This window comes from Elaeis guineensis, chromosome 14 (assembly GCF_000442705.2).
Source record: "Elaeis guineensis isolate ETL-2024a chromosome 14, EG11, whole genome shotgun sequence".
Taxonomy (NCBI): domain Eukaryota; kingdom Viridiplantae; phylum Streptophyta; class Magnoliopsida; order Arecales; family Arecaceae; genus Elaeis; species Elaeis guineensis.
The window spans coordinates 57,949,965-57,975,573 of NC_026006.2; the positions used below are offsets into that span (position 1 = coordinate 57,949,965).

Here is a 25,609-nt window from a genome sequence, read left to right on the forward strand (position 1 = left end):
CCACAACCAGCGAGCAGGGAGCTCGAGTAGGTCAAATAGTTGCAGTCCGCATGATGAGATCCCAATCCCATACTTGTTAGCTTGGTTCAATGCCTCCGAGTCTAACATCCATCAATTGTTGCTTTTGGGTAGATGCTTAGGTCAACAAATAGGGGTGGCAATTTGATTAGGTTGGATCTGTTATAGATCAGATCTGATGCAAGATTAAAAAATTATCAATTCAAACTTAACTTGTTTATTGAAGAATTAATCATTAAAAAAATTATAAATTATTTAAAAAATTTTAATTTTATCCTAAACTTCAATTTGATGCAATCAGGCCATTAACTTTTCAAAAAATTTTAATTCGGATCGTGACTATAAATGCTATCTGACTTCCATTACGAAATGGCTATATGAGATCACTTGACATACTTACGTGGCAAAAAAAAGATTATGAGGATAAGAATTTCTTTCCGTTTATGCTTTTCTTCATTTAGGATATCTCTTTCTAATGATTAAAGGATTAGTCACTGCTTTCTCACATGCTATCAAACCATCACTTTTACAAGCTTCATCGATATTGAGTTATCGAAATCAAAAAAATAATCGGATTACACAACTGAAATAAAGAAAGAGGGAGAAACATCTTGTCCATGTTTACTCTTCCTATTGTATACTTCTATCACATGATCTCATGTGATCATGTCGTGACGAAAAATTTGATAATCTAATTATATCAAGTTGAAGTTTAAAATAAAATTAAAAATTTTTAAATAATTTAATTTTTTTTATAATTAATTTTTTATTGGATGGATCCAAAATTCAACTCAACGAGTAATCTAATCCGATCTGCAACGGGTTTCGGAAAACGAGTGGCGGCAGAGAGAAGTGGAGACAAGTAAAAAAAAAAAGGCCGTTGCACTCGTTAACCAGTTAGCTAGAAATGGGCAGTTCATGTCACAGTGAGTAAAGCAATCCGCAAGCTCAATGAGACGGAGATGAGATATGTCCCTCTACCTCTCAATTATGCCCACCTCAGCACCCTCCTTTCGCTTTGTGGTAGAGAGAGGAACTACCGACTCGGTTCTTCGATCCACGCTGCTATCATTAAGAATGCCAATCATTTTAGCTTCAATAACCATAACAGCAGTCTTCGTGATATCATGGTTGTTTGGAATGCTCTCCTGTCCATGTACTCGAAATGCGGCCAATTATTCGATGCAGTGAAGATTTTTGATCGAATGCAAATGAGAGACTCTATATCCTGGAACTCGATGATTTCAGGTTGCTTGGTGAGGGATGAGTTAGAGATGGGATTTGGATACTTCAAACAAATGCACGAGTACGAAATTTTTCGATATGATCGTGCAACTTTGACGACTATTTTATCAGCTTGTGCAGAACCTGAGCTCCTGTCTGTGAGCGCGATGATGCATGCGTTGATAATTTCGAATGGCTATGAGCAGAAAATTCCGGTGGGGAATGCCTTGCTGACTGCTTACTTTAAATGTGGGTGTCCAACTTCAGCACATAAGGTGTTTGATGGGATGCAGGAAAGAAATATAGTTACATGGACTGCGATGGTCTCAGGACTTGCTCAGAGCCAGTTATGCAAGGAGAGCTTGATTTTATTTAAAGAGATGCGGCATGCGATGGAAGCTAACTCCTTGACCTACTCGAGCTCCCTGCTGGCTTGTTGTGGATTGCGAGCCCTCAACGAAGGGCAACAGATTCATGGGCTTGTCATCAAATCTGGGCTTCACTTGGACTTGTGTGTTGAGAGTGCTCTAATGGATTTGTACTCAAAGTGTGGCATAATGGAAGATGCACTTCTGATCTTTAGGTCTCATGAAGAACCCGACGAGGTTTTCTTGACTGTGATTCTAGTAGGTTTTGCGCAGAATGGAATGGAAGAGAGAACTTTTAAGCTTTTTGCTGAAATGGTGGGAGCAGGGATTGAGATTGATGCGAATATGATCTCGGCTGTTTTGGGGGCATTTGGTGCCTCAGCACCATTTGCCCTTGGGAAGCAAATCCATTCTATGGTTGTTAAGAAGTCTTTGGGATCAAATGTTTTTGTGAGCAATGGGCTCATTAACATGTACTCAAAGTGTGGCGAACTGATGGATTCTGTTAAAATCTTCAGCCGAATGGTTCATCAGAATTCAGTGTCATGGAACTCTATGATTGCAGCTTTTGCTCGTCATGGCCATGGATTTGAAGCACTTCAGCTCTATGAAGATATGAAATTGGAAGGCATAGAGCCAACAGATATCACATTTTTATCATTGCTTCATGCTTGCAGCCATGTGGGTTCTATTGAAAAGGGTATGGGGTTCTTGCATTCGATGTCAGTGGATCATGGGATTATCCCCAGGATGGAGCATTATGCATGTATGGTAGACATGTTGGGTCGTGCAGGTCTTCTGAATGATGCAAGAAGATTCATAGAAGAGTTGCCTGTAGAGCCTGGTCCTCTTCTTTGGCAGGCATTACTTGGTGCATGTAGCATTCATGGTAATTTGGAGATGGGAAAATATGCAGCCCAGCACTTACTTCTTGTGGAACCAGAATGCTCGGCAGCCTATGTGCTGCTGGCTAACATATCTTCGTCAGAAGGAAGATGGGCGGAGAGAGGTAGAATTATAAAGGAGATGAAGGAGAGAGGAGTGAAGAAGGATACAGGAATGAGTTGGATTGAGGTTGAGAAGGAAGTTCACATCTTTGTCGTGGAGGACAGGATCCATCCTGAAGCTGAGATTATTTATAAGGTATTGGATGAGTTGGTCGTTCTTATCAGAGATCAAGAGCATTTGCCAGACTAGAGTTTTGTACTCTATGACTTGGAATTGTAGAGGTCAAGGTAGCTCATGCATTCAGAGTCATAAAGATACAGCAAGTATGAAATAAACAGAAATTTGGAACAGATGGACTCCTGGATATCCAGAAAAGCAAGTTGAATCAGTAAGTATGAGGATGTTTCTCGTTTCTTTTTCATCAAGGAAAACTTACATCAAAATGACATTAAGTTAATATGACTGGACAGTAAACCACCATCTAGCTGTAGTGTTTGGTTTATATTAGATACCTTTTAACCACAGTATCTGAAACAATTGTAGGAATGATCTCTAGTTTTTAGAACAAGGGATTAAAAGGAACATATAGCTCATTTTTTACTTGACATGTACAACAACATATCTTTCAACTTCAGTAATGGAAATTCTTTTTTTTTTTTTTTTCTGTTCTGAATTAATATCTAAGACAGTATAACGCTTTCTACTTGTATTATTCCAAGAGAAAGATGGAGTTGCTACTTAAAAATCACATTTTCTGTTGTTTTGCAATTCCATCCCCAAGAAATAGCTGCAAATTTGATGTTTTTTTATAGCTTGCATAGGATACCTTTTAAGCAAAAGATTTTGGCAGCTCAAGATAAGTGTTTTAAAGGAACTGCTCATTATTGTAGGAGAATCCTTGGCTTTTCTGAAGTGAAAGTCAGATAAATCTGGCGCTTAAGATCAATTTGTTTGTAAAGAATTAATCAAGAAAGAAATAGCCACTCAGCTATGAAATTGAACCTGTAATATCAAAGAAACACTATATCTAAAACAAGTTCATGTTCGACTAGCTTAAGTCATTCCATGCAAGTCATATAAACTTCATTCTCAGAGTTCATGCCAAAGAGAAGTTTCTTGGTCTGGTGATTTGAAATGCTTGCAGCCCAACTTCGTGAATTGTAGATAATGATTGGCAAGAGTTGAACTGATTTCTTCTCAATTTTCTTATTGTACAAAATCCTTTCTTCTCCACATTAGTCATTGTGAAGTGGAAGTGCTTAGACTCCCACAATTCAAGTTCAACGGAAGTTTCTTAGCATGGTGATCGGAAGTGCTTGCACCACAACTTGACGTATTGCAGGTAATTAGAGGAAAAAGTGACTTAATCTCTTCTTGTATGGATTGATGCACAACAATTAGTCATTGTGAATTCATAGTTCATTTGCAGTTTTCGTGATAGTTTGTTTAGTAATACAAAAGCAGGAGAGCCATTCTAGATGTTAAGTCTTCCAAATTTTATCAGAACAAGTGAAAGTTGCATGGTTAGTTTATGACATTGAGAAATGGTGTTGTGAAAATTTCACTGAAAACGATTCATATTTTTCATTAAAAACATAAATGCGTGTCATGAAGAAGGGCTTATACTGCGAAACAATCTTTGCCATTGACTGTGCTAAGATTCAAGATTAGTTTGAAGAACAGAAATTGTTCTATGATTCTGCATCTGATGATTCATCACCTTCTTTCATTTTCTTTTGTCTTGAGGATCCACTGTGAATGGAAGCTATGATACTGCGAGCTGATTATGGTGCCTCTGGAGTCTTTGTCATTCAGCAATTCAGCTGCCACTTGAAGAAGACCTGCAAACCCAAATTCCTCCATAATTTCAATGCCTGAAATGAATGTAGTACACCTTAAACACATTGGTTTCCACACTTTTTTTTTTTTTTAGTTTTAAGTTATATAGGAATCCTATTGACAAATACTTCTGTATTTTAAACCACAACACCCATGGATTGTTTTTTACCTTTTATAGCTTGAGCTTCACAATAAACAGAATGAACAGTTTTACCAAAAAAAAAAAGAATAAACAAGCGGTGGAGATACTAAAAATGCAGCATTTCATACTCACCATCTTCTATGTGCACTTCAATATGGCAACAGCAACTTTGGCCCTCACCCTGAGGTTAGAATGACTCATGTAAGATTGAAGCTTTTTGAGGTAAGAACTCATCATCACCTCCAGTGGGCCCTCGCCCTTGGTTTCTCCTCTCCTCTTCTCTCTCTCCAAAACCCCGGCAGAGAAAAACCGGATGCCGGTGGATCGCCATCGCAACTAGCGAGTGGAGACTGACTACTTCTTCACGCTCCGGCATCGGATCCTCCGCCATTTTAATCCGACTTAAGAGCATCTAACTTCTACACTATTATTAAGCCACAAAACCAACTTGTATTTAGACTGTTTATGAAATTATTTATATCCATTTTTACTTGATATTATTCTTTTATTTTTTGTAATTCCGAATTGGTTATCCAATATGATCCGGATAATCCGATCCAAATAAAGATTAAATGGAAAGGTTGGCTATCTAACAAATTTACCATATTTTGATAGAATAGAATAAGAATTTTTGAACAAATTGTTAATTAGATCTGGGATGGACTCACATAGTAGAATTTTATATGGATTCGAATCTCGATAAGAAAAATTTTGTAGGTACCGTATCTATTGCCATTCTTATCCCTATTTCCCGACCCAAGCGTTGAACCAAAAGCAATGATTGATGGATCTTAGACCTGGAGGCAGTGAAACCAGCTAACTACTAACAAGTATAGGATTGGGATCTCATCGTACCATTATGAGTCCACTTCCATATTGTTTTGACTTGCGGTCGGTTTTTTTTTTTTTTTTTGAAGATAAAAAATTTATCTAAAAATTTATATTTTTTAAAATAAATATTTTTTAAATAATATTTAGATAAAAAATTATTTATTCATATTTTTTTATATATTAAAAATGATTAAAAATTTGTTATTCATGTTCTTTTGCATTATTAGTTTTTTGATAAATAGCTAAGATTTATCTACATTTCTCATAATACTTTTTATTATATAAATATTATATATAATTTTATAATATAATATATTATATTATAATATATTATTTTGTATGTTTTAATGTATATAATATATATTCATAAAATATAGATAATATATATTATACATAAAATATAATATAATATAATTAATATAATATAATATAATATAAATATTATAATATTTATATATTAAAATAATATATTATTACATTATATTTTATTTTATTATAATAATATAAGATATTAATATTATATTATAATAATAAATAAGATATTATACTATAGGATTATATTATTATAATAATATATTCTATTAAAATAATGAAATATTATTATCTTATATTATTATAAGATAATATTATATATTATTATAGGATTATGAGTATATTAAGAATAAAATAAAAATATTTTTTGATTAATGAGAAAATAATTTTATCCATCTCCTAGATGGATAAGACTTCCTCTCATCTTATGCATAAATATTATCCATGAAAAAATAATTTATCTATCTGGAGAAGTGTAAAAATATGATAAGTTAGTTAGTAAAAAAATTGATTAACTTTCTAATGATGTTTACCTATTAAAGAACAAGCCCTCACAAACTCACAGGATCACACCTATTCAAAAATCACTAAATCCAGACTAACATGGGCAACGGACCGAGCTGCCCATTATATGGTCCGGTCTGGCATAAAACGAGCCATGCAGACATGGCCATTTGCTACAGTAACGAGCCGTGTCAAGTATGGCCCATTAAAAGGGGTCGGGCCAGGCCGAACTGAGGGATTGCGGCCGCGGCCTAGGCTCACATGGCCCATAAGGCCCGGGGCCAGGCACGGCCGACACGGTCCAGTCCGATCCAAGCTCGGCACAACCTGCTTGCTGGTTAATCTTTTTTTAAATTTAAAAAATATAATTTTTTTATAAATTAAAAAAGGTTAAATATAGATGTGAGATGTTTTTGTAAAAATAAAAGACCATATTGTAATGGTGTGAGGTTTGGCGTGAACTCTTACTAATGTATTAATAATAATCAAATGGTACAAAGAGGAAGGGGACTAGGCCTAACCTCTGAATACAATGAGAAAGAGAGAAGAAATTGAAATGACTCACTCAATAATTAAAAGATAAAAATTAAAAATTATAAATATCTAGCATTAATAAATAAAAATCTTACTGATCGTTAATTCGCCATACATCATCGATAGTATTTGTGTCGTCATCGTCATCGGATGTTGTATTATATCCACTTTTATCTTGAAGTCTCATCTCGGCATCCAATCAATCTTTGAAGCAAACAGCATCTCAACTGTTTTGTCGGTTATTCTACTCATCTTTTCGTCTAGAATACGTCAACCTACACTAAAACAGATTTCGATACTACTGTGGATATTGGCATAGCTAAGATATACGTGCAATGACGATATTACAGGATATTAATTTTTAATATTTTTTCATCAAGCTAACACATCAAGATTCTCTATTTGATTTTCATCATATACAGATTGAAGATCATTTCGTAAATAAAATTCAAGTTCACTACTTAAAGATGAAGATGTAGATGAACTTGAAGAAGCATGTGTATGTCTCCTATATGTAATGAATGAGAAAACAGATGATGAACAGAAGTATTAGAAGAAGAGGTAGAGATTTGTGAACAGGGTACTAGACTCACGAACTTTTCATCATATAAATATAAATATCATGAAAAAATTGGTTTACTTCTGCTTTAGCGAGTTCGGATCTTGATTCATTTTTACAATATGCATCAAGTAAAATTAACACACCACTTAATTTAACATGTGGATCAAATACAGCAGCTAAATTATGCACAGGACATATCCTGTCCTAATATTATTCATTTAGATTCTATTTTATAAATAATAGATTTTAAAATATTATCATATCTATGTTGTGCAAATTTTTGACTAATAAGATATACTTGTTGTAAAAATAAACAAGAGATTGGATAATAAACACCAGAAAAAATTTCAGTGGCATTATAAAAACTAATCAATTTTTTTTCAAAATTTTATCTTTGTTCCAATTAGTTTCAATCAATGTAAAACCTAATCTATGATATTAATATATGTGCTTAATAAATTTTTATATGGATATGCATCATATATCATGGTATATGTTGAATTTCAATGAGTAACTACATTAAGTTTAAATTTTTTAAAATATTTACCATGATCTATACACATTTGCTTAAATTCTTGAAGCTTGCTCTCGAAGCTTGCATAAAAGAAACTATATTTTTGTTCTTATAATAATATCTTGAACCATACCTATGGCAGATTGAACAGAGAGATTTAAAATATGACATGCACATCTAATATTAATAAATTTCTATTTAAAATGGGATGCAATGAGTCTTTCAATAATCTGACAGCAGAATTATTATTAGATGCATTATCAAAAGTAATAACATAATTTTATCATTAATACCATATGTACATGTAATTTGATAAATATATTAAAAATTTATTGTCCAGAATGAAAAATTAAAAGTACAAAAAGCAAGAATATATTTATTTAATAGCTATCATTATCAATATAATAACAGTAAAGTAATAAAATAATAACTACCAACAGATGTTATCCAAATATCAAAGCTAATAATACTTTGAATCTGTCTCACAGAGTTTCAATTAAATTTTATTTATTACTAAAAATTAGTCATAGCTACTCTTCTAAAATATGTTTACTAATTCTTTTATAAATAGTTGTAGAACTAATTGAACATATTCTTTAAAATTAAAAGACTCATATAAGCTAAAAAATAATTTATCCTTAACTATCTATTTTATCAGTATTTTTTTTTATTTTCATGATTATATGCAAAATTACTATAAAACTATCCTCTTGTATATTAAGATACTTTGAAAACAGCATCACTCATTATACGACTCTCTTGATATCTTTTTAAATAGTCAGTTCCTCCATTATTAACCCAACTATATAATTTGGCACATTTTTTATATTTTGCTTTTAAAATTTTATTACCATAACTATTTCAAAATCATTCCATACAGTACTAGTCCTCTTACAGAAGAAGATAACCTTCGATATTAGTCTCAGAGGGATAGAAACAGTAGTTTCTTGTCTTTCAAAATCGGAAGAATGCCAAAATGGCTCTCATCAAAAGATGCCATATCTATATATGAGTTATGCAAATAATAAAAATTAACCAAAATAACAAATGGAGAAATTGAATAGAGTAGGCCGGTGGAGATTTGTGAGCTTCCTTTTGTGCTCCTCAAGACCTCAATAAGGACCTCCAAGCTCCAAGGCTTCAATAGATGGACGAATCTCCTCTTGTGTAGTACTTGAATACTTGCTAATAGTTAATTATTAAATATTGAATATTGCTAAATATTGCTAGAAGAAAAGGTATAGCGGAGAAAGAGAGGAAAATTGATTTGGTACGGTGAAAATGAAAGAGGGGATATTTATAGGAGCCCTAAAATTTTTACTTTCTAAAATATCCCTAAAACTAGTCATATGACTATTAGGAGGGTAAAATAGTAAAAAATTAAGAATAGTCGTTATCCAACCCAAAAAACAATAAAAAAAAGGAATTAGCCGTTACGGGCCATGTCTGCCTGTAACGGCCTTACACATCGTGTCTGGATTATTTTTTTAAAAAAAAAAAAAAATAGACTGCACATCAAACTGCAGATTTGATGGGTTATGGACTGTGCTGGCATGGCCCACCATACCTCGGGCCTAAGATCATGCTAGATCAGGATTTGAGATAAACGGACATGTACGACCATTTATCAGATAGATAGTGCTGATACGATTCGTTTGGAGCCTGACCGGTGGCCCTGAGCCGGGCCGTGCTAGGCACGGGTGGCACGACCGGTTCGGAGCCTGGCCTGGTGGCCCTGGGCCGGCCAGGTACGGTTCAGATCCAAAATTCTCGGAGTCGACTTCCTGGCACGGCCGGTTTGGAGCCTGGCCTGGTGGCCCTGGGCCGGGCCAGGCACGGTTCAGATCCAAAATTCTCGGACCCGACTTTGTCAGACCAGCCGCCGGTCACCCCCACGTTGCACTACAACTTTATACTCCACCCCCAAGAAGAATTGGAATTGGAGCTCTCCTGGTCTAATCCTTCCTCCAAAACCTCGTGAGGTAATGTTTCTTCGCCTTCTTCTCATGCTGTAATTCGGGCTCAAGAATTTTCATCCCAAAACTACTCCGGTTCGTATCCATATTTTGCTTCGATTCTAGGGTTCTAAGCCACAGGGATCGTTCCCATCGATCTCTGCTCCCCAGGAGTTGGAATTTTTCTTGGGCTATGGCTGATCCCTTTGTTTCTCTTCTAACCCTTGTTCTTGATTGCAGGCTTAGTCCCTTGGCCTATTCGGTCTCCGGAATCTAGGAAGATGGTGCGTTTTTTTTCGGACAAGCTTTATTTTTTGAGGATTTTTTGTTATTTTTGGGCTCAATTAGGGTTTCCATGTGGTTAGGGTTTCGAAGTGTTCATTTTTCGAATTTTCTGTATTGTTTCTTTAATAGTGGGGTGATATAATTTTGAACTTGTGCTTTGGGTGTTACTTTCCAGCTTCCGCTATCTCTCCTGAAGACGGCCCAAGGGCATCCCATGGTGAGATAATTTTGTCTTTTGCTTTGGATTGTCCCTTTATTACATACGGTTCACGTTTTTGTTCTTTCTTGGATATATCATGTTGGGGCTTTGTTTTTGGATCAGTTTTTCTTGATACTGGTAGCTGTTTAGTTTATTGATTGATGATGTTATTGCTTTGTCACAGCTGGTGGAGCTGAAGAACGGGGAGACATACAATGGCACTTGGTGAACTGTGATACCTGGATGAACATTCACCTCCGTGAGGTCATTTGTACTTCAAAGGTGACTGTTTTGTTGTTTGGTTTTTATGTATTGATGTTTGGTTTGTTTTGGTGGAATTAGATTGGTCTTATAGGATGTTGTTGTGATGTAGGATGGAGACAGGTTTTGGAGAATGCCTGAATGCTATATTCGAGGGAATACCATTAAATATCTTCGAGTTCCTGATGAGGTATGTAAGAGATCCTTTGCAAAAGAATGCCTTTTTTCCTTTTACCCTCTCACTTTATTCTTGCGGTTTTATCCTTGATCTCTGTGATCAAATTAGTCACTTGTTAATTGAAGGAGCTTAAAGTTTTTGTTCTTTTTCCTTTTTTGGTCAGAACTTTTTGCATGTTTGTTCAAAAATAATATGATTGAGCAAAAGCCTGTATGTGGAGAAGATTATGTGGGATTTAGTAAAACATACGCAAACTTAAAAATGAGGTTCTTTTGCTTGTTAAACCCCCTTCAAGTAACTAAGTGGAAGATTTTATTAAAATAATCCTCCTATGCATTCCCATTGTCCTTTCTCAAGCCCCTTGGTCAAAATACATAATATGTAGAACCATGTTGATGTTCCCCATCATTGAACACGTGTAATCCGTTCTTGTGAACATTGTGCTCATAGACTAGTATGTTTTGGATAAAATTGGATATATACACTGATAAATTTGTTTGTGCTTCTGTCTGCATGTCTTTACATGCAGACATGATATATACTTGTTGTACATTACACTTACATTATGTAATTGATTGATGCTAATATAGCAAGCACCTGGTACTGTTACCATCTACAGTTACAAAAGAGATGGATACTTTGAGGAAGGTAATTGGCCGATGCCTATAAGTCAGTTTTTAGGGAAAATAGCTTATTTGAAGATCATATAGACATGAGTATCTTAAGATAGAAAAATCAACATTCTCTTTTTTTTTTCTTTGTTGATGATCATCAAAATGAAATATTCCTATTTTTTCTATAGAGACACAAAAAATAAGCTTCAAAAGTTATATGTTGGAGAGAGTTAGCCACTCAACATGTGCAAGTTGTTTAAAGATATACTTAGCTTGTGCTGAACTACAGATGGAGATTAAAAGATGTCCGAAGATTAAGTAGTGTTCCTTGGTAGTTCGCATTAATGGAGAAGCCTCCAAGATGCTCTGAGCATCTAAAATTGTTCAGATAAAGATGCATGGCAAGGGAAATTGAAAGTGGATATTCAGAATGCAGCTATTGAGTAAGCTTGTCAATTAGAAAAGAAGTTAAGAAAAAGAATGTGTAGGACATAAAATGTTATATTGATTCAAAAGATAGAGCAGATTGTAGTAAATTCAATGAAATGTGCAACTTCTAATGATCTTCCGAACACCAAAAAATGCGAGCAAATACTAGGAAAGATGATGGATGAACTAAAGATCTATGCCGTACTTATGTACACAAAAAATGATTGCAGTAGTAGTTATAGAAGTGAATTTCAATATGGAAGGACTACTCAGAAAGCTGAATTGGGGAGCATGGAGTTTGAGGGAGATCCATGAAGGAAAGTTGTTTGAGATGATTGGCCTTAGATGGATAAATGAATACATGTCTGGCATATTTGTTGAAAGTTCAGAAAATGATAGGTGCTGATCAAAGAAGAATCATTGAGAATTATGCACAAATAACTCAAATATTATCAAAATGGTGATTTGGGCTTAGACAAGGACAAATAGGAAAACCAAATTCATAAAACGTAGCTGAATTTAAAGGAATGGATCTCACAATTCATGCATGATAGTGTCAACGATTAACTTATTTGTTGCTCTTGGCTCCTAGTTAGATGTCTTCTTTGTGGTAATATTGTCCACCAGTTTATGATCTGTTGTTTGATGTTCAACAGATTGCCGCTTCATCACTGAGAAGATTTTCTGTTTATTTTTACATTTTCTTCAAATTGTTCTCAATTTTTGAGTGTGTGCTTACGCATCAATACATTGTAGAGGGTTTAATATGTGTGTGGTATTAAGCATAGTTTTAATAGCTGTCCTTTATATCTTATTCAACTTGGATTTGGTTTTTTAGTGCTTCGGTGATAAGTTAGAAATATGAGGCCTGTGCTTGGAACATCGACATCCTTAAGTTTCAATGTCATTTAGAATGGCATCCATGCGATTTAGCTTCAGAATGTTTCTAGTATTCCTATACAGTTAATACTAATCTGGGATTGGAGTACTTTACTCTCAAAGAATGCAGCATGAACCAGAGCGGATGTCTTCGATTATTTTTATTGTTTATAGGATTTGGTAAAGGAATTCTAGGAATCGTGCTTACATGCTTAAATTAGTCAAAGGTATGAACTTACCACATACTATCAAATTTATGGACATGGTATTGTACATTGAGTGTGATAGGTTGTTCTTGCTGGGTAAGTGGATTCAATGGTTGCAAAAAATATTTTAAATCATCTTTAAAAGATGACGAAAAGGAATTGAATTGCTAGAACTTTTGATATGTGACTTATGTGAATCAGCACATGACTCAGTTAGACAATGAGCAACGTGACGATGGCTTGCATGACAATTTGAATGATTGCAAAATCTATAAAAGTTTAAAGAATAACCTAATGTTGTAAATAAAAATTTAAGAAACAATAGACCAGAATGCTATATAAGCAGAACTCGCTGCTTGTTTATTTTTGTAAAAAATTGGAAAGTAATTGTTTCCTAAGGTGGTGCATCACACCTTTTTTTTTTTAAATTTAAATGAATGCACAGCATGCTATCATCTCTCAAAGTTGTTGGTCTGAGCATTCATTGATTTCTTATTTATAACTGTATACTATAATTTAGCCTTGTCCATGGCAATGTCAACTTTTAATTTTGGATATCTACAGCAATTTGCACCTTCACATCAATGCACACATGGAGATTTTGCATCCATAGAGTTGAAGGTTGGGAACCCCAGGAAATATTGACCCCTCCACAAACTTTTTTATTTGCTATTGAAGTAGCTTGGAGCCTTGGAATAAATATAACGTTTACCAAATGTTTGTGCAAACAATAGCTTCGTGACTTAATTTCATTGAATCATTAAAGTCACTTGGTGGGCTCATCCAATTGCCCAAAGCATATATACAGCTGTAAAAGGAACAGGTAGGAACTATCTCCTTTGTACTTTGCAGCCAGCAAATACATTGCCTTACCCAGTCCCCAGTCTTGTGTAGTCTGTGAAAATATATTTATGTTTTTTTTCATCCACAGTAATTTTCTCGATGTAGATAATGGATGTGTAGTATCCTTAAGTAGAATTCTCATATAATTTATGGTGGCGACCTTGGTCTGTGCATGTCTAAAATAATATCCTGTATTTGATCCACTGAGTGTGTCTCCTTCAAACTGTAAGAAGAGGTATGATTATCTGATGATTTGTTCTGCAAAGAAATTAGTGCTTCTCATTCAGTTAAGCAATGTTTTAAGGTATGAGGTACCAACATCCGTTCAAAAAGAGGTCTTGTTATGTATATACTGCAAGGCATGAGGTACCAACATCACTAGAGCAACTACCATAGTAACTCCTGCTTAATTTCCTGCTTGAGTGGGTTCAGTGTTCAGCAGCAATAGCAGCAGTGTTGGCAACCTAATCAAGTTGAACAAAGTATCACTCAGGTGCATAAAGGTTAACACTTTTTTAAAAAAGGTTTCTAGATGTGTTGGCATTTTTGGACATGATAGGATGTGATATGACATATCTGGACACTCCACTTTGAAGTGCTTTGCTGACATCAACAAAATCTAGGCACTTAATTTTTGGAGTGTCATGCAGTAGACTCTTGTTTTATATGTGCTAGCCACTTTTTGCAGTGACATTATATTTTTAGTATACAGTTTTTTCATGGTTGTCTATCATCCTAAGTATCTTAATGCATGTTAAATAACTTAAATGTGTCTAAGGAATAACTTAAACAACTTGCAGATTCATGGCTGTTCTATTATTTTACCTTTTAGACAGTCTCTCTTTACTTGCATTTTTCAGTTTCTTTATTTTGGCTAAGCATTAAAACAATGGCTTGAGGACACTTATACATGTGATGTATGTGTTTGTGCATGTACAAACATATATATGTACTCTCCTGTCCCTAGATTTTTTGAGGCTGCCATGCCTAAAACTTGAGGACACTGAAACTGGGCAACGATGCAAGTGCCCTGATAACATAAGTTTAAGGTAAAAGTAAGAAACCTTGTTGCTATCTGATGTTTATGCTTGAATGTTAGGAGAGGTATTCATGATACATTATTTTGGTCAGGTCTCATGTGTCCTCACATGAATGATCTAGTTATGGAGTTCAATTGGCTGCCATCTTTCAGATTGGCTTGTATCTATGTAGATTTTGCCGTGTAGATGAATGCAATCTCCATGTCAAACCTTCCTTCCCATAGACTCCTTCAAGTCTTTGGAAATTATTTGGGGTGATGGATCATTTAGCTCCTTTTTAACCAGTATTATGCCCTTAACCTGTACTGGTTAAGCCTCGTACTAATGATCTTGGGATTGTGTAACTAACTATCTGGATGTGCTGTTGATAAGCTTCCAATTCTTTTATTTGATTTAATTTCCAAAATGTAGTTATAATGCTGGGTTGCTATTCTTCCAGGTAATTGACAAAGTTCAAGAAGAAACCACCAAGAGCCGTTCAGGTAGCTTCTACAAACTTATTATACTTTTGATATTATAGAGAACTTAAACCTCAAGATACTAGAATGTTTTGTTACATCATGAGGTAATAGAACAATGTTCATCACTTATAAAGGTGAAACATTTTTGTCCTTTCCCAATATATGGAATAAATTATTGAACAATATTCATGACGTACACATCGAAGGCCTGTGAGCTCATTAGATTCCTCTGAATTTTTGTATACTGTTGGATGGCCACCCATTCTTTGATTGAACAAACTTGTAATCTGTTAAAAATTCCTCCCAAAAGAGGTGCTGTTTTACAGCATGAGCCGTGGCACGTAGGCTTGTATTTGTCCTTGTGCACGTTACTTTTAGTGGCTCACATCTTTGGCACCATCCTGAATCATTTTTATTTTTGTGTGCTCTCTCTCTGCAGACAGGAAACCACCTGGTGTTGGCCGTGGAAGGGGAAGAGGGAGAGAGGATGGTAGCAGTGGTAGGCCTGCCAAAGGCATTGGGCGTCAGGAAGACGGTGGCAAAGGCGGTCGTGGCAAGGGTGGAGCTGGTGGTAAAGGTGGTGGTGGCAGAGGTATGGTTTCCCCTCTTTATATCATGAGTGTTTCTCATTAGCTTGTGAGAGACTATTAGCTTTCTTTCTGCATACAACTGATTCATGATTCTCTTCATGGAATAATGTTACCAGGTGGAGGGCGTGGCCGGGGTTGATAGCGTGTCAAGAAATGCCACTTTTAAAGGCTTTTCTTCATGTTGCATAGTTAGCCTCAATGTGAAGAATGAATCAATAGATGTAACTTGTAAGATTGCTTCAGTTTTGTCTTGGGCCTAGTTTCTGCTGCATGATATGATTTGATGTGTGAGAAAGCTTTCAGGGAAACTATTTTAATGTTCTTGATTGTTCCATTATTTGCTTTTCTATAAACACAAGGATCAGTTGGAATCTATTACAGTTCAGCGCTTTCCTTTCCCCTTTCATCGTTTACGTTCAGGATTAACCTGTATTTGAGGAAGCCACGCCCAGAGGCAATCTGATCAAGGTGGTGTTAACTTTCACTGGAGTTCATAAGCTGTTGAGGTCTGATCTCACTATTTCTAGGTTTTAAACTCTCGTTGGTTGTCGGAGATTTTTGTCAGATATAGTAATCTCTGATGAGAAAAAAATTCAATATATTGATTTGAATTAAATTCTGTACATGATTTATATGGTATAAATAGATTATAGGAAGGGACAAAAAAAAAATATACAATGAATCAATTCAGGAAGGTTTGAATTGCGATTTGGTTTTCATCAAATCAGAGATTAAAAAAATATATATAATAAATCAATTAAGGAAGATTTGAATTGTGATTTGGTTTTCATCAAATCAAATATTATTATATTGGACAATCAATTCAGGAAGATTTGAATTATGATATGGTTTTCACCAAATCAAGGATTATCATATCTAACATCCCTTTTCACAAACTCAAGATGTGTTTTGGCAAAAAACATATTGAGTTTGGAACATAAAGTAAAAGGTCGAGGGATAAGATGTCTTGTGAATAGATCAGCAAGTTGATCTGAAGATGAGATATAGCGGAACGTGATAGTTTCTTGACGAATATGCTGACGAGTGAAATGGCAATCAATTTCAATATTCTTTATGCGTTCATGAAAATTTCATTATGAGTAATTTGAATTGCATTCTTATTATCACAAAATAATGGAGTTGAGCTATCTAAAGAAACTCATATTTCGGAGACCAGCCAATGAAGCCAAGCAAGTTCAGAGACAGTATTACAAGAGCTGATATTCTGCTTTGGTGCTTGAGCGAGAGATGGTTGCTTGCTTTTTACTTCTTCATGAGATTAGAAAATCACCAAGAAGGATGCAAAATCGATTGTAGATCATCGATCATTAATGTCGTTGGTCCAGTCTGCATCACTATAAGCACGCAACTGAAAATCGAAGGTGTGTAATAAAAAAATGCCTTAAAAAAGATGAACTTTTAAAGAGCGAATGATGCGAAGAACTGCTGCATAGTGACTAGTGTGAGGTTTGGCCATGAATTGGCTAACAATATGAACTCATGAGCTATATCAATCGAGTTGTGGTTAGATATACTAATCCACCAACAAGTTCTCTATAGAGTGTGGGATTGTTAAGAGGTTTTCTATCATTTGTATCAAACTTGACTTTGACCTCTAAGGATGTTGCAGCAGTTTTATCACCAGTTAACCCTGCATGAGTTATGAGATGAGAAGCATATTTAATTTGAAAAAAAATTAGGCCAGATGATTGAGTAGTGATTTCAAGGCCTAAAAAATAGCCAAGAGAGTCCAAATCTTTCATCTGAAATTTGTTATGGTGAGTTTTCAAGATACCCTCATAGTCATCTCCTGTTATGACATATCATCAACATAAAAAATAATAAGATATGCCTTTGTCAGTTTTTGAATAAACAATGCAGGATCATATGAGCTTTGAATAAAGCCAAAAGATGAAATGGTAGAGCTGAACTTGGAGAACCATACTCTTGGTGCCTGTTTAAGCCCATATAGTGCTCGACAAAGATGACATACTTCATTAGGTTGGTGAGATACTCCAGGTGGCGGGGTCATATATCATCTTTCTCAAGATGGCCATAAAGAAAAGTATTTTTAATATCCATTTGATGAAGCTCCCATTGTTGTACAGAACTACTCAAGGAGGCTCGAACAGAAGTCACTGAGCAATTGGAGTAAAAGTTTCTTCATAGTCAATGCCATATTTTATTGTACCTTTCGCCACTAGACGAGCTTTGTAGCGCTCTATAGATCCATCTGAACGAGTTTTGATCTTAAAGATCACTTACATCCAATAGTTATCTTATGTGAGATAATTCTGTAAGATCCCATGTATGATTTTGTGCAAGGCATTCAACTCTTCCTTAATTGCTTTCTCCAAAGAGGATTAGTGGATGCTTCTAGGTAGGATTTAGACTCATGATAAAAAGTAAAGTAGAAATAAAAGAGTTTAATACCCAGTGAGACATACATTAGATATACGTTGTCATTGAGGATATCGTCGTTCAATTGTTGAAGCTGGAGGTACTGGTGCAAAAGTCGTGAGGGGCTCAATAGGATTAGCCTATAGTGGATCATCATCTACAAAGATATGTTATCTACTTCAAGTATTGCAGGTGAGATGATTGTTGAGAGTTAAAATCAAAGAGTTTTTGAAAGGAATGTGTTCCCAAAATATCACATTTCATGAGATGTGCAAGCAATTGGTTTTGGGATCGAAACATCAATAACTTTTTGTTCTATTCCATAACCTAAGAAGACACATAAGTTGGAGCGAGCAAAAATTTGGCTTTTCATTTGGAGGAAGTAGAACAAAACAAGTGCACCCAAAGGATTTAAGATGATTGTATGTTGGATGTTTGTCAAATAACTTTAAAAAATGAGAGATCATTCCTAACTAGTACTAAGGAGTCGATTGATAAGATAAACAGTAGTTAGAATAGCTTCTCCCAAAAGCATTTAGGAAGTCCAGAGGATAAAAGAAGGGTGCAAGAATATGTCTATGTTTCTTTCTGCTAGACCATTCTGTTGGAGAGTGTGAGGCAGGACAATTGGGAGATTGTTCCTCTGAAGATAGAAAGTTACGAAACTCATTTGACATGTATTCTCCCCCAGAATCTGAGCGAAAGACTTTGATCCTTTTTGAAAATTGGGTATAGACTATCTTTGCAAAATATTTATATTTGATAATTATTTCTAAACGAGATTTGAGCCAGTATATCTATGTATAGCAAGAAAAATTATCAATGAAAAAGCATAATATCTAGATCCATCCATAGTGGGATCACGAGATGGTCCCCAAACATCTGAGTTATGAGATCAGAAAGAGCAGAAGAACTATGAATGCTATTATTAAAAGGTAATGCAGATAATTTTTCAAGTTTGCAATGGATACAATCAATATTTTTGTTTGCAACATGGCCTAACAATCCATCTGAAATAGTTTATTCAAATAAGAAACTGAGACATGACCTAATCTAAGATGCCAAATATGAGAAGTTGTTACTATGAAGTGACATTGAAAATTGAGAGTATGTAGCCAAACAATCTCGAAAAGACGATTCACTTTACGGCCAATCCCAACACCTTCTTTGATTGTTGCTCTCGTACCTGACAACCATGGTTAGAAAAAATACATTTAAGACTATTTTTAATAAGTTAACTGACAGATAATAAGTTCACAGATAGGTTAGGGACATAGTAAACATTAGTATAGATAGGCGGAAAGTATGTTAGCATGTCCTATGTGACTAGGAGCAAGAGTATTTCCATAAACATAAGTATATTGGTTAAATGAGAAATGGGTGTTTTAGTAAAAGATAAGAGGCATCAAAGGTCATGTGATTAGAAGCACCACTATCAAGAATCCAAGTAGAAGAGTTACTAAGGTGGCGGATAAGGAGAAGCAAGGAAGAGTAATATTACCCTGACGAGCAAGGTTTAACAAGAATGTCCTCCACTTCGACAGCTGCAAATGTCAAGTAGATTCATGATCATCATTCACCAAGTCAGTTGTGGTAGCTACAGCAGCAGTTGATCGTGATGGTGCAAGTCCACTATTTTTCTTGGGATATTTGGTTGCAGTATGCCCAAACTCATGGCAAAAGTGGCATTGAACTTTGCTCCAATCTATTTTGCCATCTGGTCGACGAGGAAATGAGCCAATGCCTTTTGATGAAGGGATAATGCCTTTATTTTAGCAAACAATACGTTTCTTGATGATGTTGATTTATTGTCAAAAGATCCTTGCGTGTTTCTTCAGAAAAAAGTTCATTCAATGCACTTGAGAGAGATGGCAGAGAATCTCTGTGAAGAATTGAGGCACGAACAGATTCAAATTCAGGAGAAAGCACCATCAAGAGTTCGAGAAGTCTGTCAGTATCTCGATGTTTTTCATATTCCATCATGTCTTTCTTATTTTTGAGTTTTGGATCCATCTGATCCAATTGTTGCCATAGCACAAACATATGAGAGTAAAAATCTGCTACCGATTGACCTATAGTTTGTCGAAGGGAAAGCAACTCTTGTTTTAACTTATATTTACGAGCTGGTCTAGAGCAATATACCTTTTATGAAGATGATTCCAAACTTCTTTTACTGTTTCATATTTGTCAAATTCCAGAGCAATATTGATACTCGATGTATTTGAGATCCATGTGATAATTTTGTGATTGTGACTATCTCAGTCATCAAGTCGAGCAACAAAAGCTTCATCAGTTTTATTATCCTTCTTTGTTAGGAGAGGTATGTCACCCGTCACATATCTCTACAATTTTTTTCTCTTTAAAAAATTAGTTATCTGTTGAGATCAAAAGGAATAATTGATCCCATCAAGAATGACTTTCACAGGTTGAGAGGATTCTTTCAAATCTTCGTAGCCATGAAGAAGCAGTCAAGGCTAACAGCAGGGAGAAGCAGCGTACTCGATGGCTTTGGAGAGGATGGTCTGGTACTCGGTGTTGGTGCAGATGAGGATCGTACAGATGAGTATCGCAATCAAGAAGAAGAATAATCCCATGGCTGGAAAAAAAGAGAAGAAGAGGAGGGATGAATCCCACGGATGGGATTAGATAGAATATGGAATGAATGGCTCTGATACCATGTCAAAATTATGAGAAAAAGAGGAATTCAATATATTGATTTGAATTAAATTTTTGTACATGTTTACATTATATAAATAGGCTATAAAAAGGAACAAAAATATATATATAATAATTAATTCAGAAAATTTGAATTGTATTTGGTTTTCATCAAATCAGAGATTAAAAAAAAAATATACAATGAATCAATTCAGAAAGATTTGAATTATGATTTGATTTTCATCAAATCAGAGATTATTATATCGATATTTTTACGTATTTGTACTCTGTGGCCACAAGTTTGTGCTTTCATGTTACAGCAGCTGAGAGAGTCTGTAAATGCTTACAAGTTAATTTAGGGAGTGTTAGAGCATCCAAAATTAGGGTACCTATCTGTCTGTTCGGGATATTGAGGTTGGGGGCAATGTCCTATCTGCTCTCCGTGAATGGCTGAGGATGACACTACCAACACATTTGTACTGGGTTGGCTAGTCGCCAGGAGATGCAACTCTCATGGAAATTGGTGCAGCAGATGATGAGAAACTCGATTGTTATTGTTTGGGTCAAAAATTTGAAGTCAGATGATACCTTATATCTATTTCTAGTGAGTTAGGATTATGCATAATTTCGAAATTTAGATACATTGATCAGAGGTTTTTGAATCATATAATTTTTTATATAATAAAATCTTGCATTAAGGTTTAAATAGTTAGATTCATAATTTATGTATCAAATGGTCAAAACTTCAGCCATGAAATTATAATTTTTTTATTTATAAGTTGACACATAGTTTAGTAGTTTCCAATTTTTTTGATGTATTGGTAATTTAGAAGTAATAATTTACATCCAAAAGTTCAGATCGTCAATATATTATTTTCATTGTCCAATATATTAGCTTTGATATAGATTCACTATATATATATATATATATATATAAAAGGTTAAAAGAAAAAATATACCAAATTTTTTATGTAATCTTAACCACTTTGGAATTAGTGTAGGTTTGTGTCGATGTACCGGTCTCTCCCGTTTATCCTCCTCAACCTTTGGTTTTGCATCAAATAATTCTCATATAGTTTTTCTTAGGTGGCTTTAACACGGTCTCAAATATTAGAGTTTGATTTAAAATTTACACAACATTATATTACAACATTTTTCTAGTTAGATTTTTATTATATTCAAGAGCTTACTCCAATAAATTAAACATCATGTTAGAATTTTTAAAAATTCTAAAAGTTTTTTTTTTTTCGCATTCACATTTCTGACATTATATGATTACAATGAATATATATATATATATATATAATCAAATTAGAATCAGATCAGTCGGATTTGAACTTACATCTATCAGATCAAAATCTATAATAAAGATTCTATATCAATGATCCAAATATTGAATATGATCTACTAGTAAAATTATTTATATAAAAAAATATATAATTTAAAAATCTAAATAAAATTGAATGAGATATATTTTTTGATCACTTGATGCATAGATTAGGGATCTTAAAATCATATAATTTTTATGTGTAAGCAGTTTTGAGGTAGTAAGTCAGTCCAACTATTTGGATCATCGATATAAAATTTTCATTATCTATTTTTGATATGATGGATTTGAGTTTAAATCCGATCAATTATATATATATATATATATATTAGAAAGGAAAAAAATTACGCTCCGTCCAAATAGGATTAGAAATAAATGCGATCGCTTTTAGAACCTGCGCCGATCTCAATTAATAGGTTAACAGAAGCGGGAAGGAACAAAGAAAAAAAAAAAAATTACAGAATGCACTGCACCAAAGTTTTTTTTTACCCTCCAAACGTGGTGCCGTTGTAATGGAGAGGCTGGGTGAGAATGTACCATCCCCACTCTTCTTAGCAGATTGACCATTTTATTAATTACTAGGACACATTTTATTAATTTCTAAGAATAAACATAAGCTGGTTAGGGATAAACAGAAACCTGCACTCCCCTGCAAAAATAAATAAAAATATCTAAGAAATAAAATCTAACTCCTCTAAAATAAACATGCCGATAAAAATCTAGTATGTACAATAAACAAAAGCACTATAAAATTAATAAAACTCGATATCCCGATCTTTGGTAAGGTCGAGATTTATTTTAATAAACAGTAAAAATGAAGAAGAAATAAAATTTTAGATACAATAAACATAAAAAAACAATACAAGTGGGTCAAAAATAGAAACTACAAGATGTTCATCATCTTCTTCACTCTCCTCCAAAAATAAACAGAAACACTTAAAAAAATAAATACTAAGCTATCATCAATAAACATAAATACCCAAGACAAACACAGTTTACGATAGAAACACCACATAAATATTAGAAGCCGCCCCACAATTAATGATGTGTATGTTATTGAAATTGTTGTCCTAAGAATTAATGAAGTGCTTTTTTTTTTTCCTGAAATGTCACACTACTACAGTGAAGAGATAGAGAAGAGTGTACGGCAGCTTATTAATGCTACTTTTTTTTTTCCTTAATAGCCTTTATTCCTATTAATCTAGGTCCTCGTTGCTTCAAAAATGATGCGGGATTGGATGGCTTTGGAAGCGATTGGATTCACTTTTAGATTCATTTGAATGGAACGTAGTCTCTCTCCCTCTCTCTCTCTATATATAATTACTCATCAAATATTCTATTCCTTTTTTGGAATAAACCATCTTCCTTGATGAATCACATTTGAATGAACTATCTTCCTCAACCAACCACATTTCAGTTGCTTGGGCTGCCGACCCAAACTGATTGTCAAATGAAAAGAAAAAGGAAAAACAACCCTAAACAATTTTCAATGACAAAGAAGTCAAAGAAGCTATTAGGATGACACATACATTTTTTTTTAATTAATTATGCTTTTGGTCCTCCATATTTAGGTTGGATGTTTAATAAATCTCTAAACTTTAAAAAACTCAAATTTGTCCCTTATTTTTTTGCAACTATTTTAATATGGCCTTCCCCATGATTTAGTCACTTTCTATCAGTGGAAGTCTCTGTTGGCATTAGATTGCGTGGCAGAAACAACTTAGATTATTATGTAGCTAATAGTGATGACATATATAGTAGATAAAATTATTATTTAGGTGACACATCATATCAGTAACATGTGGCACATGAATGATAACAGGCACAACTATAAAATTTTTGATCAAAAATATCTAATCATTAGTGCACATAATTACTCATATAAAAATATTTATGAAATTTGGAGGATCAAAAATATAATTTATGATAGTGGATGATGATATGACACATGATGGTGATGTGGTATTAGTGATGAATTTTTTTTGACAAAAAAATTATAAGATACATAAGTCATCATCCATATATTATATCATTATCTATATATCACGTCATCATTAGTCGGTGCACAATCACCTATCTAAATTGTTTCTGTCATGTAATCGGTTATATAATTACCAACCATCCAATGAGATTTTGATAGAAAAAGTGATTGAAATTCAGAGGAAGAATCATATTAAAAATAATTGATAAAAAACAGGATCGTATTTAATTTTTTAAAATTTAAAACTAATTAAAATTCTAATCAAAATTTAAATGGCCAAAAGAAAATTTTGCTACGGTGATATTAATATTATTATAAAAATATGTAAGACATTACACTATTATTATTTTTTATATTTTATTTTTTTAAAATAATATTTTATTATTTTTAATTCTTCTTCTTCTTTTTTCTGACTGCCGTCCACCTCCCATCGCCACCCCCCCAATCCTCCTCATCTGCCTGTCTCTATTGCCACCTCCTCCCTCCTGGCATCACCCACAGCTTCTCTGCACCCATCCCACTCCCCGGCGCCACCTACGACACCACCTATGGCTTCTCCGCGCTCATCCCATCCTGTAGCACCATCCGTGGCTCCTCCACCTCCCTCCGTCCATACCTTTTGCCATCTCCCTTCACTTGTGGTCCCCCGAATCCTCTCCCCCCTCCCCCCACCTACTCACAGTCGTCCGCTCATGGTCCTTTCCCCCACATTCCCCCTGCGCTGGCACCTGCAGCTCCTCTGCCCTTCGCCTTCCCGCGACTCCTCCGTTCATGACTCCTCCGCCCTTAGGCCCCCCCACCGTCTCCCCCCACCATGAGCGCCCACGGCTCCTCTCCCCACAACATCGCCATTGTCGACTATCTGATGCCATCCGCCTTTCTCTACCCCTTTCTTCCTCTTCTACTGATCGGGTCTATTGATGTCGTCTCTCTACCACTCGCTTTCCCACTCACTTCTCTTCCGTGCTCAACAGTCGGAGATTAAGAAAGAGGAGGCGGAGAAGAAACAGCTACAGCAATGGAAAAGAGGGAAGGTGGACAGGATTTGATCAACTGATCAGAGATCGAAAATGAAACGGTGGGAGAGCGACATGACTTAATTGGTGGCCGTCAAGATAGTGAGGGGAGAGGAGGCGTAATGGTTGGAGGTGAAGGAAAAAAAATAGAAAAAAAAGTTAGAATTTTTAAAATAATTAATTTTTAAAATTATTTTTAAATTTGATCAATTAATTTTTAATTTTTTAATTTATTTTTATAGTGTGAATTATTTATCATATTAATTATGCACATGGCTTGCTTGTGAATAGATAAATTAATATTATTAACCTTGAGTCAGACGGTCCGAAAAAAATATAGATTGGAATGACTAAAAAAAATGGTGGAGCACCGTATATTTATTTATTGTGGAGGACCTGGGACGCATTAGGTTTTTTTTTGGTTAAGTTAGCACGCATCAGTTAACATCAGACAAAGGCAGGACGCCAGGACCGCAAGGTTCCGCGTCAAAACG

General features: G+C 34.7%; 2 protein-coding genes across 2 annotated transcripts; both read left to right on the plus strand.

Annotated features, from left to right (window-relative positions):
* The first annotated feature begins 837 nt into the window (after positions 1–837).
* On the plus strand, positions 838–2,908 carry LOC105057552 (pentatricopeptide repeat-containing protein At3g05340). Its single transcript, XM_019854752.3, has one exon. It carries the CDS (start codon positions 981–983, stop codon positions 2,805–2,807), a length of 1,827 nt encoding a protein of 608 aa, XP_019710311.1. The 5' UTR covers positions 838–980; the 3' UTR covers positions 2,808–2,908.
* A 6,784-nt stretch (positions 2,909–9,692) lies between these two features.
* On the plus strand, positions 9,693–16,109 carry LOC105057481 (sm-like protein LSM4). The gene is given in 9 exon segments (XM_073248673.1): positions 9,693–9,778; positions 9,991–10,035; positions 10,212–10,253; positions 10,420–10,450; positions 10,453–10,517; positions 10,609–10,686; positions 15,125–15,167; positions 15,586–15,738; positions 15,853–16,109. Coding segments are annotated over 8 exon segments (438 nt in total). The 5' UTR covers positions 9,693–9,778; positions 9,991–10,032; the 3' UTR covers positions 15,876–16,109.
* The last annotated feature ends 9,500 nt before the right edge of the window (positions 16,110–25,609 follow it).